General features: G+C 32.8%; 3 protein-coding genes across 3 annotated transcripts; 2 read left to right on the top strand and 1 right to left on the bottom strand.

Annotated features, from left to right (window-relative positions):
- Positions 1-4399: 4399 nt before the first annotated feature.
- Positions 4400-6344, top strand: LOC110643806 (V-type proton ATPase subunit c4). The gene is made up of 3 exons (XM_021796302.2): positions 4400-4768; positions 4884-5169; positions 5978-6344. Exons 1-3 carry the CDS (start codon positions 4690-4692, stop codon positions 6108-6110), a joined length of 498 nt encoding a protein of 165 aa, XP_021651994.1. The 5' UTR covers positions 4400-4689; the 3' UTR covers positions 6111-6344.
- Positions 6345-6954: 610 nt separating this feature from the next.
- Positions 6955-8021, top strand: LOC110643807 (acetyltransferase At1g77540). The gene is made up of 2 exons (XM_021796303.2): positions 6955-7418; positions 7686-8021. The coding sequence occupies exons 1-2, from the start codon at positions 7158-7160 to the stop codon at positions 7788-7790; spliced, it is 366 nt and encodes a 121-aa protein (XP_021651995.1). The 5' UTR covers positions 6955-7157; the 3' UTR covers positions 7791-8021.
- Positions 8022-8640: 619 nt separating this feature from the next.
- Positions 8641-13647, bottom strand: LOC110643805 (F-box protein 7). The gene is made up of 11 exons (XM_021796301.2): positions 13484-13647; positions 12981-13067; positions 12757-12869; positions 12056-12172; positions 11872-11968; positions 11250-11323; positions 10144-10197; positions 9927-10028; positions 9680-9738; positions 9204-9396; positions 8641-8883 (listed from the first exon to the last, which is right to left on the bottom strand). The coding sequence occupies exons 1-11, from the start codon at positions 13491-13493 to the stop codon at positions 8824-8826; spliced, it is 966 nt and encodes a 321-aa protein (XP_021651993.2). The 5' UTR covers positions 13494-13647; the 3' UTR covers positions 8641-8823.
- Between the last annotated feature and the right edge of the window lie 3506 nt (positions 13648-17153).

Here is a 17153-nt window from a genome sequence, read left to right as displayed (position 1 = left end):
TGAAATAACTGGCATGCAACATATATACTAAATTTTCAATTAAAAAAATTCATATCTTTATAAGTTTTTTTAATTTTAGTAAAAATTTTTATTTTATTAATTTATTTCTAAATTTTTACATTAATTTTAATTCTAAGAATAAGTTAATTTAATTATCAACATTATTAGTATTAATTCCTAATTTTTTAATTATTCTCAAAATAAACCAAATAAAAGTATTATTTTATCAAATCAAATACTTATTATTTTAAAATTTATAATTATTTTTATTTTAATTATATGATTTATTAATATTTTATGTTTAAATATTTAAAATTTTTTTATTTAATAAGTCTTAAATTTGAGATAATATGATGATAAATATATGAATTAAAAGTATAATAAAAAAATTAAAATTAAGATAATAATATTAGATATATTATTCAATTATTATTTTGTTATGAAACTCCGCCTAAGTAGTTTGCGCTTAGCCGGTCTCAAGCCCGGATAAAGGAGGAGGGTTGCGGTAGATGACAACCAACGTAAAAATTTCGTCACACCCTATGATATGGATTCAAATGATATAAACGTTGGGGCGTCATCTACTAACGACGTGCTACATCGGAGCCCGGGTGTAGTGAGAAATGTGCAAGGGTGTAGGGCGTTCACCAAAAGCAACGCGCCATGCCGACTCCCGAGTGTGGTGTTAAGTGAGCAAGGGTTCCCACATCATGGACAGTTGTAGATAAAGAAGTTAGTCCATAGGACAGATAGTAGAATAAATAGTGGAACATAACACAAGATAGATATAGAAAATAATAAAAGATATCATAGAAGGAGACCTATTAGGAAGGAGCAGGATAGGAGGAGGATCAGGGTTGGTACTTGGAATGTTGGATCACTTACAGGAAAATTAATGGAGCTTGTGGATACCTTGGAAAGGAGAAGGGTGAATATTGCTTGCATTCAGGAGACTAAATGGGTAGGAGAGAAAAGTAAGGAAGTGGGTAATTCAGGGTACAAACTGTAGTTTACCGGAAAGGAGAGAAACAAGAACGGAGTGAGCATAATTATAGACAGGACATTGAAAGACGCAGTAATAGCTGTGAAAAGAATAGGAGATAGAATTATACTAGTAAAGCTAGTACTAGAAGGAGAAATAATAAATATAGTTAGTGCTTATGCCCCACAAATAGGACTAGACAGTGAGAGTAAACAAAGGTTTTGGGAAGATATGGATGATTTAATACAAGCATACCGAATGAAGAGAATGTTTTCATTGGTGGAGATTTGAATGGGCATGTAGGAAGTGATAGACAAGGTTATGAGAATGTTCATGGAGGTTTTGGTTTTGGCAGTCGAAATAAGGAGGAAAAAAGCATTCTAGATTTTGTTATAGCATACGACCTAATACTAGCAAATACCTACTTTATAAAAAGAGAGTCACATTTAGTGACTTTCAAAAGTGGGCAACATAGAAGCCAAATCGACTTCCTCTTAACTAGGAAGACAAATAGAGCTCTATGCAAGGATTGCAAGGTCATTCCAGGAGAGGCTTTAACAAGTCAACATCGGTTGGTGGTCTTGGATGTCAAGTTTAGGAGCAATTCAAGTAAGGTCAGAAGAAATAGTGTAGCTCGAACAAAGTGGTGGGAGTTCAAAGGAGTAAAGCAAGTGAAGTTCAAAAATGAGCTTCTCGAATCCGAAGTATGGAAGCTGGATATGGAGGCTAATGATATGTGGATACAGATGGCATCAGAGATTAGACAAGTAGCTAGAAAAGTACTTGGAGAGTCTAAAGGACAGGGACCACCCTCAAAAGAGAGATGGTGGTGGAATGAGGAAGTACAAAAGGCAATGAAGAGAAAAAGGGAATGGTATAAGAAATTACCTAAATGTGATAATAATGAGGCATATGAACAGTACAAGATAGCAAAGAAAGAGGCAAACAAGGCAGTTAGTCAAGCAAGAGCACAGGCCTTTGAAAAGTTATATGAGAAACTTGGAACTAAAGAAGGGGAGAAAGATATTTATAGATTAGCAAGGAGGAGAGAAAGGAAATGTCAAGATCTCAATCAAGTTAGGTGCATTAAGGATAAGAAGGAAGAGTGTTGGTGAAAGATGAGGACATTAAAGAAAGATGGATAAATTATTTTAATGATCTCTTTAATAATAGTCAAAATGGTAATAGCGTGAATATAGATTATAGAACAATAGAAAAGAATGTGAATTATACTGGAAGGATTAGATCTTTAGAAGTAAAGGAAGCACTTAAGAGAATGAAAGTGGGTAAAGCCTGTGGACCCGATGAAATACCAATTGAAGTGTGGAAGTATTTGGGAGATATGAGAGTGGCATGGTTAACTAAATTATTTAATAAGATTCTAAACTCAAAGAAAATGCCTGATAAATAGAGGAAGAGTATTTTAATACCTATTTTTAAAAATAAGAGAGACATACAGAGTTACTCAAACTATAGGGGAATTAAACTCATGAGCCATACTATGAAGTTGTGGGAGAGAGTTGTGGAGCATCGACTACGTCTTGATACTTCTATCTCTCTCAATCAATTTGGTTTCATGCCCGGTCGTTCAACTATGGAAGCGATCTTTCTCATTAGAAGCTTGATGGAGAAATATAGAGATGTGAAGAAAGATCTACACATGGTTTTTATTGATTTGGAGAAGGCTTATGATAGTGTTCCAAGAGAGATCTTATGGAATGTGTTAGAACAAAAAAGGGTATCTATTTGGTACATACAAGTATTGAAAGATATGTATGAAGGAGCAACTACTATTGTGAGTACAGTGGGAGGGGACACAAGAGATTTTCCGATCTCAATTGGATTACACCAAGGATCAGCCATAAGCCCTTACCTTTTTACATTAGTTTTAGATGAACTGACGAAACATATACAAGAGAGTATTCCTTGGTGCATGATGTTTGCGGATGATATTGTTCTGATAGATGAGACACAAGAAGGAGTCAATAGAAAGCTAGAACTTTGGAAAAGTACTCTATAGTCAAAGAGTTTTAAGTTAAGTAGAACGAAGACAGAATACATGCATTGCAAGTTCAGTGAAGGCCAAACTGGTGATAGGGAAGGAGTTAGTTTGAATGGAGTGATACTGCCCCAAAGTAATCACTTTAAATATCTAGGCTCAGTCCTTCAAGTAGATGGGGGATGTGAGGAGGATGTTAGTCATAGGATTAAAGCCGGATGGTTGAAGTGGAGAAGTGCCACAGGAGTTTTATGTGATCGTAAGATTCCCAATAAATTGAAAGGAAAATTTTACTGTACAGCCATACGATCTGCTATGTTATATAGTAGTGAGTGTTGGGCACTGAAAGAGTCATATGCATCTAAGATAAGAGTTGCAGAGATGAGAATGTTAAGGTGGGTGAGTGGCCATACTATACTAGATAAAGTTCATAATGAGAGTATTAGAGAAAAGGTAGGAGTGGTGCCAGTTGAAGATAAGTTGAGAGAAGGGAGATTGAGGTAGTTTGGTCATGTAAAGCGTAGACATACGGAGACTCCAGTTAGACAAGTAGAGCACATTAGGTTAGAGGATAGAAAGAAAAAAAGGGTAGACCTAAATTGACTTGGAGGATAGTAGTACAACATGACCTAGAAGCATTACACATTTATGAGGATTTAACCCAAAATCGTTCAGAGTGGAGAAAGCGAATCCATATAGCCGACCCCAAATTTTTGGGATAAAGGCTTAGTTGAGTTGAGTTGTATTATTTTGTTATGAGTAGGAAATATATTAAAATTAATGAAAATATTAAAATTATTAAATAAATTAATAAAATTAAATAGATTAATTACAACTAATAATATATAAATAAAAAAATTTTAATAATTTCTCAATTGATGAGTTTATTTGTTTTTAATTAAATTTATTATTAAAATTAAAATAATATAAAAATTTATAATTAAATTGATAAAATTCAAACATTTGATTAAAATGGTTTTTTTTTTATTTAGTCAATTTCAAACAGTAAAATAAAATATTTTCTTCTAAATTCAGCATTACAATATTTTTTTAAAGCCAATGTTAATAGCATATATTAATAATTAAAACTTTAAAAATAAAAAATCATATTTTTATTAAAAAGAAATAATAATGTATGATAAACCTTTTTAATATTATAGTTGCATTTTTAAAGTTATAATTAACTATATAAAATAATAATCTTTAAGAACTTAAGGAATATTCTATTTAATTGGTACAATCACAATATAAATAATTATGGAAAAACTTATAAAAGAAATCTTAAATGTAAAATGATTTTTTTAATTTTTAAATTTTTTTAATTTCGAAATCACATTTTTTTTTTGAAATTAAGAAAAACTGTGATTGGATTTAATAACATGTTTATTTATTAGTATAAATATTATTTAAAAAAAATTTATTATAATAACAAAGTTTACAAATTCCTCTTAGTAGGAAGCTTAGACAAAACGACGCCGTATGCGAATAAAAATTTCCTATCTTTTTCCCTTTGGCCTTATTTACCTCTTGCAAGGCGATAAACGATTATGAATAATCAATCACGTGATTCATACCATCCTTCGCTGATCCGATCTTCCCTGCTCTCTGAAAGCCAGATAAGGAAACCGGGAACTACAGAGATCAAGGCTCAAGCACAGTATCACAGCAATTATTCTCTGATCTCCGTTACCGAATACCCAATCCAAGTATGTCTTCAGGTTTCAGCGGCGATGAGACTGCTCCTTTTTTCGGCTTCCTCGGAGCCGCCGCAGCTCTCGTCTTTTCTTGTGCGTAATCTCTCCGCTTTCGATGTCTTTCATTCGATTTTTTGTTTTATTTAATTTGGTTATTGTTTTCTGGGGAAAAAAATTTTATGGGTATTGTTGTTATGTGGGCTTGCAGGCATGGGTGCGGCTTATGGGACTGCAAAGAGTGGGGTGGGTGTGGCTTCCATGGGAGTGATGCGACCCGAGCTCGTAATGAAGTCGATAGTTCCAGTAGTTATGGCTGGAGTTTTGGGGATTTACGGGTTAATTATAGCTGTTATTATTAGTACTGGTATTAATCCCAAGGCTAAATCTTATTATCTTTTTGATGGTTATGCTCATTTGTCCTCTGGTCTTGCTTGCGGGCTTGCTGGTTTATCTGCTGGTATGGCAATTGGGATCGTTGGTGATGCTGGAGTCCGGTAATCTTTCAACTTTGCCTCTGTTGGTTTTTGTTAAATGTCGATTTTGTTTGTATGATTGAATATAAGCCTCTCTGTGGATCATCAAAGGAGTCACCTTTTAAAATTGATTGCTGAAGGAGTGTGACCATAGATTAGTTGAGGGTAGATGCCAATTTTTATCATTGCCACCCTTTGGAGCTGTCACAAGCAAACTGTGATGTGTTTTCATTGTTTCTTAAGAGGGATCTATTTCGATCTGTAATCATACTCTGATTTGTTGTGACTTGTAATCACTAGCGGATCTGCCTTATCATTTAAATAGTGAACATAGTTGTGCATTTGTAGTTTTGTGGAGAACTCAGATTCATATGATTCCTTGCCAGTGTTGGGATCAAACTTTAGCTTGCGTCTGCATTTATCTACCTATTAACAGTGAAGTGACGAGGATTGATATTATGTTAGCAATAGGAGTGGATTTTCTGTTTTGTGACTTTTGTCTTTGGAATTTGGATTTAAAGGGAATAGCTTTGTTTGGCATGAGAGTATACGAGATAGAAGTTTAAATAATAATCTTGACATCTGTTGAGCCTATTGCGTGTTCCTTTTGCTTCAAAGGTTTCAGGTTATTGAATGCCTGCCTATATTATGAAAGCTTTCTTCTGGATATATTTTGATTGAAATCTCTCATGTTCCGCTTACTTGTTTTTCTAGGCTGCAGCCCTCCATAAATTCAATATATGCAGTATATGTGGATGATTAAATGGTATCATCTGTTAAATGATATGATCATTTTCCTTGTTCTTTTTCTTGTCCATACATTTTTTAGGGCTAATGCACAGCAACCGAAGCTGTTCGTAGGAATGATTCTCATCCTTATCTTTGCTGAAGCACTTGCCCTCTACGGTCTTATTGTGGGAATCATTCTCTCATCCCGAGCTGGCCAGTCTCGTGCAGAGTAGAAATGGTTGGTGTGTGACTCTTAATATCAGCGATTCAGTTAAGCATTTGAATTGTATGGTATGACTAGAAGCTGCTCAGATTCTGTTTTAGATTGTTCGACTCATTTGCTTTTTAATAGCTCAACTTTTGTATATGTAGGATTGATCCAGGGTATTCTGGAATTGTCTATTTAAGATGAGTTTTTTTTTCCACCCAACGCACTGTTGAAATATAATGTGAGCTTGATTTTATTATCATGTGGTGTATATTTATATGCCCTACTCTTCATAGTTATGAGCCAGCTCCTGGTGTAGACTGATTTTTTTTGTTTTAGTGAGACGTTTTTGTGAACGATGAACAAGCTCCATATCTAATTGAATATGGGGAAAGTTTGTGAATTTACTTTGTGGATAAAATTTCTTCAGCATTTAGCAACAAATACAGGAATATGGGAGGCATAGTTGGATGCCTACTTATACATTAAGTCTGAATTTCAAGTCTCTGGATGCCTTTGACGACCTTGTCATTCCAGCGTTTTAGCCCATTTTCCCATTGTGAACAATTGGTGGTTAATGGTTATTATTTCATCGCGAACAGTATGAACGAAGTCCTCTTTTCTAGCTGCCGGTGAAGCACCGGCAAATCAGAAATGAGCTTTTCACAGATAAAATATTACAGTTTGTGAGATTTAAATGAACCACAATCCATTCTGAAAGTTCTAATCAACCCTCAATTGCTTGGACTAGACCCCAAAAAAAAAACCATGAACATTGGCCACTCTTTAGGCACACACGTAGTGGGTCTCATTCAACTTAGACAAAAGACTGATAGACTCGCCGAGAATTGCAAAATTATGTAGGAATTAGGAAGATTGACTTACTGGTTTAACGGTTCAAATTAACCCACTTGATGGATAAAAAGAATAATTCCACTATTGACCCACTTGATCAGATTCAAAGTCCACTCCGCACAATTGACCAGAAACATCATCTTCACCCTTTCACCCTTTATTAAGTAGAGAAGATAAAGAGTATAGAAAATAGCAGAGAGGAAGGGAAATAAGAAAGATGGCAACAACAGCAGCAGCAGCAGAAGCAAAGGCGCCAAAGATTGTGTGGAACGAAAACCAACGCAGGTTTGAAACAGAAGACAAGGAGGCGTACATCGAGTATGTGCTCAGAAGCGATGGAAAAGTCATGGATTTAGCGCATACATATGTCCCTCGTTCAAAGAGAGGCTTGGGTATGGCTTCTCACCTTTGTGTTGCTGCTCTTAGTCACGCCAAGTCCCACTCCATGTCTATCATCCCCACCTGCTCCTACGTTTCTGTAAGTCCTTTCCTCTTCTATTTTCTCATTGTCCTTTCTGGGTTTGTTTCATTTCTGCTCTTTCTGGTGCATTTGTTGGCTTTATCAATTGGGTTTCTGTCCTATTTTCTCTATGTGGAAGCCTTGGATATTGATGCTCCAACAGAGCTCAATGGATCTATGTGGCCGATCCATCTACTGTGAAATTAAGGCTTATTTGTTACCCTTTCACAGAATAATGGATGGATTATTTTGTTAATATTGTAGATGTCTCCTTAACTTTGGCAGGACACATTTCTTCCACGGAACCCATCATGGAATTCTGTTGTGTATTCAGAAGATCTGAAATCAAGTATACAAGCAACTTCAGAAGATATCAAATCAAATATCTAAGCAACTCAGCTATGTGATGTCCCTTTACTGAAATGATCTTGTTAAATCATCTTATTTCAGCTTTTTTAATTTTCAAGTGGTTGCTGGTTTCTGTTAATTTCCAAATAGTTACCCATCAGCAGAAGATTTATTCATCTGCTCTGATTTACTTCTGGTATTTATTATGTTTATGCTGCATTTCTCAATTGTTCTTGCAAGTTACATAATGGTAATTTTAGATCGGGATCAAAATTATTGTGCTTTCCTTACTGTTATATCAATTTACAGCCATAATTATAATACTTAAGGGCAGTGTAATTAATAAATGCCAACGATAATAGGTCCATAAGAGCTTGCTTGATATTAGAGATGGAAACTACAGTAAAATTGGAGAGTGAAGAGCAGAAGAAATAGACTTGAGACTGTCGCTGGTGAGAAATTCAAGCTAGCCACTTTTTAAGTGATATTGACAACGTTGGGTTGGGGAATTGCTTTGTGGGTTTACGTGGTGGAAAGTTGTTAGATAAAGCTGACACTTACAGGCAAGATATGGAAGCGAAGTATTTTTGAAGAAGATACAGATTTTTGAAGATTTTGAAACATAACCCTATTCTTTTCAACCTATCTAAAAGATTTTGATACCCAAAAACAAGATTTTTTTTTTAGGAGATTTGGATTTAGGGAAGTGATATTTATATCAAAGCATGTCTTTCAGGAGCCTGACCTAACTTCTGTCAAAAAATAATAAAAATTTAAGAATCAATGTGATTAAATAAAATTATGGGAATTCAATTCATTTTCTTTTTGAAATTACCATAAAAAATTAAAGTTGAGATGTCTATATTTTTTTAACAATAAAATGAAATCATGATTGTTCAACCAGGGACAGTGAATACATGATCAAACAGATTTTACATCAGCAGGTACTCGACATACACATCCGATTCATAGATGAAGGCAAAACATTAAAAGCCAAAATAAAATGGAATGCACCAAATATATACATGTAATCAGGTATAAATACATACATATGTACAAATTGAAGATCCAGGTACTAGCCAGGTACATAATAATCCATCTTTTCCACAGGCAGGTTCAGAACTGATGTCTCCACCTATGTGACACAAAAGAACCCAATTATTCTCGCAATTTAGTTGATGTAAATATTAAAAATCTCAAGTTGTGTGAAAAGGAAATCTATAAATTTGTCAATGTGAACAACGTTCGCGTTGGTGACAAGGGGAAAAGAGTTAAGTAAGGGAGAAGAGTTCAGTAACCGTATGACAACATGGTTCTTGCCATGTGTCATTATCATCTGAGATATGGTGACAAAACAAAACTAAAAGAAAGAAGCAGAATTGGCTTTAGATTCAACCTTTGCTAGCTTCAAGGCAACAAGTGAAGAAGAGAGAAACTTGAGAATACAATAAGTACCTCTTCAAATGGAACAAATGCGAAAGGTGCAAGTCCTCTCTTGTGTGATGTGCGAGAAATCTCATCCTCTTGCAAGTCCTCAACCACTCCAATGATGTCCTCCTCAGGCCCACTGACCATGCTATCCACTTTACTAGTAACGAGTGAGAGTATATCCATCCGATTGTTAGCACCTGCGGTTGTTCCTCTTAACCTAAAGCAGATGATCAGTAAAATGGTGATCAATCACAGGGGCATAAAAGAAAAGATGAGGGAGGGAAAAGGGGTTAGGGAAAAGAAAAAGAAGCTCCCTGATAGAGAACAATACGAGAAACAACAGCACATATGCAATTAGTCAAAGCAAAGGGTAATTCGTATGCCTTCCCCATCATAAACGATTAATAACCTTAATAAACAACCATAAACTTGAGCATGTTGCCATTGGTTTAAGTAACATAAAGAAAAAGAAAAATTATTCAGGACAGCATGTACAATACCTTAAACAGACTTTCCACATTGTTGGACCCAGTCCAGGGTACAGGAAAGCAGCTTCAACCTGAGAATAATGTATAAGAATAAATAATTTCAAAATGCACATTGACCAATAAAGAAGGAAATAAAATGAGGAATTACTTTGGATATTGGATACCTAATTAAACTCTACTAATGAAAACTCTAGATGCAGAAGGGAATATTACTTGCAGAACACAACCAAATTATTTGCAATCTAGTAAAGAACTATACCTTGTCGTCAGTCAATGAGTAGCGGCCACTAAAAACATCATCAACTTTAGATGCACGGAGATTCATGCATTTCACAACCTCCTTCACTGTATGAGAAGAAGTCTATGCATTGCAAAATAACAGACTAAAATGGTCACAAAGAGAGAAAGAAAGGTGACATTACCATTATCTATATGCATCTCAAACAATGTAGTTAAGCTCATTGAGAGATTGTTACTTTATAAAGAAACCTGCCAGATGGGAAGAATCTTATGTAACGATAGTAGCAAACCTGCAGGAAAACCAGGGGACAGGAGGAATCAGGCAGCAGTGCAGTGATTAAACAAAACTTAAACCAATAAATTTCATCAAAAAACTTCTCTTTTTTTTTTCTCTGAAAAGTCTTGTTGTCACAATGCAATTATATATGCAACTTGGAAGCATGAACATGAAATAATATTCAAACAACCGCATATTGTTATGCCTCACACAAAAGAAAAATGCAATCATTGTGCTACTAAGAAGATTTTAAAATAAAGCAGCCAATATCTCATGCAAATACCAGCCTATAGAAGGGAAAAAATTTATGGTGCAAAGGAAGTTTGCATAGTACATTAATCTAAATTCAGAATGAAATCATTCTCAACTTTAGCCAGAGGAAAATACCATAATAAAATGGAAAGGCTCACAAAGAAATTTAGCTGTACCTAATTTTGTACTAGGAAGAAAATTAAAAATAAAAATAAAAACCCTTATTTCTGAATATTATGACTCAATCCAAAGGGCAAAAGAAATTTAACCTAAAAAACTATAGTGAAAAAAATAACTCTGAGCTTTTCTAGAAAAACAAAAAATTGAAAAAAAACACTAAGGGTATCATCGCAAGTAGATAGTATTAAGGCTGAACTTATTTTTCCAAGACATATATCTAAATCGGGAACTCTAAACCATCAGAAATTATGTTGCTTTTTCCTCAAAAGGTTTTTAATACTCAAGTTCTAATATTACAAAGATATGCATGGGAGGAATAAGTTCACCAAGAGAGCAGGGCATGACATATGCCACTCTACTTATAATTTCACAATATAAATGGAAGATAATTCCTTAAAAAACTTAAACATTCGCTTCCAATATTCATTCAACTCTAATTTCAAGTAGAATTCCATACAAAATTGGAAAGGTTTTGATCTTTCCTTTCTGTACGAAAACTACATATCCTTGCATTCTTATGGCCTAATTTTATTGCTTACTATTTTTTATGCATATAAAATACTTTCCAATGCATGAAGTTGCATATTAACAAGAAGCGTGACATGTAAAGAGGAGTACAGGACACAATCATACCAAATGAACTGGATTGGTGACGCTCCACTCTCTTACACCAGCACGAATATAGGTGTTCCTACTTACATAGAGACCTGAGAAGAAAAAACAGAAAAACAGAAATGTGTTGGTACTTTTTGTAGATCCCAATATGAAAAGACAAGACAATAGCAGTTAATATACTCAAGGGAGAAAGAAAAAAAAAAAGAAATTCAATTTTCCCAAGAAAAAGAGACAAACAAATCCTTTTTGTTCATATTAGACTAAAAGGCTCTCTATTTATTATTTTCCCCAAAAGTTTCAACCACAGTTGCTGCTGCTTATACATAACACAGTTTATAAACAAATCCTTTTTGTTCATATTAGACTAAAAGGTTCTCTTCCTCCCCCCCACTTTTCCTTCCAACCATACTCTAGAGAAAAGAGGACAAATGTTATTGCCTGGCTGGGAACATAAATAAAACAAAATCCATTTTAGAAGCATTAGAACAGCAAACTAAGTTCAAAGACATAAAACACAACAAAGAAGAAAGAATAGGTTCAATAAAACAATAAATGATCAGTAAATCCAGATGAAATAGTAAAGTTCTTAATTTTTCATTAAGAAGAATAAGATATATGTTATGATAAAATTGGAACATACCATCAGTACGAACCCTTGGCCTTAAAAGCCACATTTTTCTCCATGAGCTCTCATATTTTGACTGCAAAATCTTATAGTTTTCCACCACTCCAGATAGCTGCATAAAAAATAACTCACATTCAATATTGGATATGATGAAATGAGAAAAACAGTTCATAAGAATCCTACCAATATTGACAGTTACCTGCCAAGCCTTTAAGCAAGCAGTACGCCAGAATGCAGGATTACGAAGAGTATATCTCCATTTTCGACACACACATGCAGCCCTTCCTAAATCATATGGATTCATTCGGAAAAATACCTGCATAAGAATATACGTTATGGATATCAGCATTCAACTGTCATATCTCCTCATTTGTAATATAAGCAAGGGAAGGTGCCTTCCGCTTCTGCTATTGGGAAAAGCCTGGTGGTTTGAACACAGAACTTCTGTGCTTTTAACTTATATTGTTTCCTTTATCATATTCCAGGATGTTGTAGAACCAAACTAATAAATCCCACTAAACTCACACATTCTATGACACTATTCATAAGACCCATTTCCCCATTTCTTATTCTACAGAGATCCATAATTGATAACTCTTAAGTTGCCTAACTATATTGCAAAAACTGTAATGGTACTCCAATCAACATATTTAAAAGATTCAAATCCTTTTTCTACTTTTGATCAAGTGTGAGCCAACTGAGTGCAACTTATTATTATTATTATTATTGGATACAAGGGAGCTGAAGCATAAAATCACATAAAAAAAAAAATTCTGAGATAGGAACATCCACAAAACATAGTGAATAAGGCACAACATGTCTTATTACCGTATAGAGAACATCTCGTGAAAAGAGAATGTGAAATGCATTTAAAGAAAAAATCATCACAGCATGAAATACCTCCAAGAGCAGTTCATCTGGCAAGCAACGGTGTATCAATGCAGGGTCATTATTTTGTCTTCTACTTGCACTCCCATATGGTGCAACAGGTCGAACATTAACTCCATAGAGATCTGCAACACAAACCTTGGAAATAATAAAAAAATCATAAAAACCACACAAAACATAGCCAAACACTAACTATCAGAATGAAAAATTAAAAATGCAGCAACATTGGGCATTACCGAGCCATGGCCTTTGTGTAACTAAGTACTGGACAGTCTTCAATTGCAAAGCTGTCTCGAGCTCAGCAGGAACTTGAAACGCAAAATCTACAAATCATTGGGAAAAAAGAGAAAGCGCGAGAAACTAATTTGATCAGGATAAAAATTTAAAAAAAAAAAAAAAAAAAAAAAAAAAAAAAACCCTCAATGTAGCTGTTTGGATTGCTAGAAAACGTAGCAATTACAAAATTCCACATTATCCAAATACATTAAAAAAAAAACTACAATAATCAAATTTAAGAAATTTGCATTAGCTATACGCGAATCGAAATTTGATTTTCTTTACATAAATCTCAGTTCGATAGCGTACTTCCGTAAAACGACCTATTACACCTTGTTGATTTAACACAGAAAGGTAAGGATTTTATCTCATTCAAAACTTTGAATCATACAAAACCAAAAATTACGCGGGTAAATCATGCAATTGGAATGACAAAGATGAAATGATGGCAGAATTAGATTACCTGAAGTCATGTGAATGATGAATAGGGGCTGGTTCTTTCCTGTTTTAGACAAAATAAAATCTTCTATCTCTCGGGAAAATTCGGGAAGAAAGAAGAGAAGATAAGAACTCCCACTGGAATTACTGACCGATCATGGATTGATGAACCAGTATGGTCTTTGGACATGCGATGCAAAACGACACTATTGTTTGACGTTTTCAATCGTGACCATAAAAAAGGGGAAAATTCATTGAAAAGTAATATCTTTTATAAGCCCAAAAAGCAAAAGAGTTATGCAATCCACTTCTGACACAGAGAGACGACCATAGACAAAGCTCCCAAAAGCTCAGCCCACATCAACTATCCAATCACCCTCAGGCCCAGCTTCTTAAAGACCCTAAATCCCCCCTCCAAACCAAGGTTTCATGGCATCATAGGAAGGGGAATGCCAATCCTATAAATGCAACTCATCCAAGAATAACTCTCCCACAGACTTCCTGTTAGCTCAATAAGAATGTTAACAGCTGCTGTAACAATGTCTTATTAAACCAACCATAGGAGTCAGTTTGATATTAATTTTTCAATTTTTGGAACACATTAATAAGTATTAATTTTTGTTCAGTATATAATATTACAAAAAATTTTAAACATATAATAAGTTTATATCTTTTTGTTTATTCTTGAGGATAAAAACAGAACAAAAAAATTGTTAAAGTTATGGTTGTCATCAGCAATGGATGATAACATCTGATGGTAAAAGGTAATAAAAAGGAATTATGATAGTTAATAAATTGATGGTAATTTACAATTAACTTTGAGTTATGGTGAAATTTATAAATTAATTTTTTATTTTAATGAAAAATTAATTAATTTTTTAAATTTATTAAGTTTTTTATTTTTTTTTTATTAATTATCCATTAATGAGTTTAGAACTACGATAGATTAATTCATGATATTTCACTTTTTATAATAATTTAATTCAATTTAATTTTTAATTAATTAATAGTATATTTTAAGAGAGTTATTATTTGGTGGGTAATTTTTATAACCTACCTTTGAATTTTGCTCGTATTTCACTTCTATTCTTTAACTTCAACTTATTATTAAAAAAATCCATAAACTTTAATTATATTTCATAAAAAAACTCTCTAATATATAAGAATTATTTTTTAAATTAAAAAATTCATCTAAGCTATAATATAATACCCATAAATACAGCTTTAACAATTTCCAAATGAATGATAAATCTTCTTTCTTTTCACGAAGTAGATCATTGTAATGGCATTGATATTTTTATAATAAATTCAGATTATGGTTAAAACAATTGATTTTTTAAATGTGATTGGAAAAAAGAGAACAACGCGAGGAAAAAGGAAAATAAAGAAAATAAAGTAAAAAAAATTATTTAAAAACTTTTTATAATAAATTAAAGAGATTTTTTATGAGATAAAAAAAATTTATAAATATTTTAATAATAAATTAAAATTAAGATATTGAAGTGAAATACGGGTTACCCTTGCTTTACTAAAAAGATATATCTCAAAATTAATTTATTTTTTGTTAAAATTGTATAATTTTTACCATATTTTTTAAATTAAATTATAAAAAACCCAAATGAATTGTGATTGCAAGTGGGCAAACCCCAAGAGAGGTGGGCTGCTGCTCTCTAATAATTAGTGCATTATGGGCCTACAGGTTCACAAGTTGCATTGCAATTGTTATGGATGAAAAGAGGGTTGTTGACACTAGTAATGTTGGTCAACCGCAGCCATCCATTAAGCTGCTTTTTTAATTGGGTTATTCAACCCACACAACAGTCTTGATGCTATTTTTATAGTTCAGTGTTCAAAAATTAAATCATTCAATCAAATAATACTGAAAATAATATTTTTCGTTTGACAGATTCAGATTAAAATTTTCATTTCACTCTTTATTTTTTTTATTAAAAAAATAATAGTTGAATGGCAGACAATGGAGATAATTTGTGCTTTTATTTTTTAATATTTTTTTTCTCTCCACATGTGGAATAATCATATCAATGGTGAGCAAGTTTATGCTCCATGATTTGTTTTTACAGGTGTTTCTTGAATTTAGTTCCTTGATGACAGAAAATAAAGGATTAATTAAGGAATCTGATTCATTAGTGGTCTTAATCATTCTAATTAAACTTCACATGGTATAATAATGACATGTGTAGAAACTAAAAAGAGGTATTTAATTTCAACCATCTTATCTTCAAACTATTTTGGAAAATTTCTTACCTTGTAGTTGATTCCTTTTTTAGTGGTCATTTCTTTTAAAAAAAATAATTTTTAATTTTTGTTATTATAATATATTTTCACTATCTCCTTGTTATTAAAAATTTAAATTATTCTTTAGGGTGTTGTGATTGGGGAATATTAACTAGCTTCACATGCATATTAAGGTTCTTTTTGAAGGGGTCAATATCATGCCCTTTAAGCAGATAGCTGCAAGTGGAAATTGAGAGAATGGCCTATAAATCTAGGGTGGTTCCGTCTGGTAGATGTTCCCATTAGACCACTTGGGAGACCCTAGAGGGGTTCATATTATGATGAAACAAGGTTCCTTTCAAGCAATTCTTGGCTATAACTTGCAAGCCATTTGATTAAACAATTATTATTATTATTATTACATTATCTGTTGAAAGGCAAAGATAGAGACCATTGCTGATGCAGCTAACGCATCATGCCCATCTCAATTACTTTGGTGGGTCTCTGGGCTTTCAATTGACAAGGCCTAGGACCCCTTTTCTATGAAAGGAAATTGATAGGGGCCCTTCTATCCCATCACTTCCTTATTCAAGTAGGTTTCAATCACCTTTTCAGATAAGGTATGCTAAATTACACTTTCATCCCTGTAATTTATATATATATACATAGAGCCTCAAAAGGAATTCACTATCCGTTTATTTAGAAATTAGAAATTTATAATAATTTAATTTAATTATTTTTTTATCAATTTTTATATTTAAAAAAAAAAGAATTTAATTCTTTAATTTAAAAAAAATCGTTTAAAAAAATAAAAATTAGATAACAAGTTATGTAATTGTGTGAAATTCAAGTTTTTTTTATATGATTTGTTTCAAGTATTGACTAATCCTTTAATATATTTCAAAATTTATTAAAATTTAAATTTCTGACTTGAATATCTGTGCTTGTGTCATATTTTCTCAGCTTCAATAAATCATAGCAGACATTTATTGTCCCACTCCCACACATGGATAGAAAACAAAACTTCATGCAAGAGGGAAGAAAATTCTAACCTAGAATAGACAACAAGAAAAATAACTTTGACAAAAAAAAATTAAAAAGAAAAAAAAATTATTCTAATTACTTTGTTGATTGGATAGCAATGATTTAATTACTATTTAATTTCATCACAAAAATTACACTATTTGTTTATTTAATATTTAAAAATAGTTAATATGAGTCATTTTAATTAAAAAAAATGATGAAAAGACACAAATGAAGACATAATTGTCACAATAACAATAACCCATATGGAAATTTTGTTGTTAATTAATATATATATATTATTATTTGGGAGATCTTATGTCACATTAAGTGGAGATGTGTGTTATCCTTAGCACCAAATCCTATTAGCAATGGCAGATTCAAGAATTGTATTTAATTACATTAAACTTTTAAAAATATTTAGTAAAAATAATTCA

Source organism: Hevea brasiliensis, chromosome 16 (genome assembly GCF_030052815.1).
Source record: "Hevea brasiliensis isolate MT/VB/25A 57/8 chromosome 16, ASM3005281v1, whole genome shotgun sequence".
Taxonomy (NCBI): domain Eukaryota; kingdom Viridiplantae; phylum Streptophyta; class Magnoliopsida; order Malpighiales; family Euphorbiaceae; genus Hevea; species Hevea brasiliensis.
The sequence above is the reverse complement of the archived record's forward strand: the minus strand, read 5'-3'. Positions and strand labels throughout refer to the sequence as shown.

Coding starts and splice junctions, on each gene's coding strand:
- LOC110643806 (XM_021796302.2), top strand. CDS start 4,690: ATGTCTTCAGGTTTCAGCGGCGATGAGACTGCTCCTTTTTTCGGCTTC. Junction 4,769..4,883: donor CGCAGCTCTCGTCTTTTCTT/GTGCGTAATCTC, acceptor GTGGGCTTGCAG/GCATGGGTGCGGCTTATGGG. Junction 5,170..5,977: donor GTTGGTGATGCTGGAGTCCG/GTAATCTTTCAA, acceptor TACATTTTTTAG/GGCTAATGCACAGCAACCGA.
- LOC110643807 (XM_021796303.2), top strand. CDS start 7,158: ATGGCAACAACAGCAGCAGCAGCAGAAGCAAAGGCGCCAAAGATTGTG. Junction 7,419..7,685: donor CCACCTGCTCCTACGTTTCT/GTAAGTCCTTTC, acceptor TAACTTTGGCAG/GACACATTTCTTCCACGGAA.
- LOC110643805 (XM_021796301.2), bottom strand. Junction 12,173..12,756: donor CAGATGAACTGCTCTTGGAG/GTATTTCATGCT, acceptor ATTCTTATGCAG/GTATTTTTCCGAATGAATCC. Junction 10,029..10,143: donor CTGGCAGGTTTCTTTATAAA/GTAACAATCTCT, acceptor TGCAATGCATAG/ACTTCTTCTCATACAGTGAA.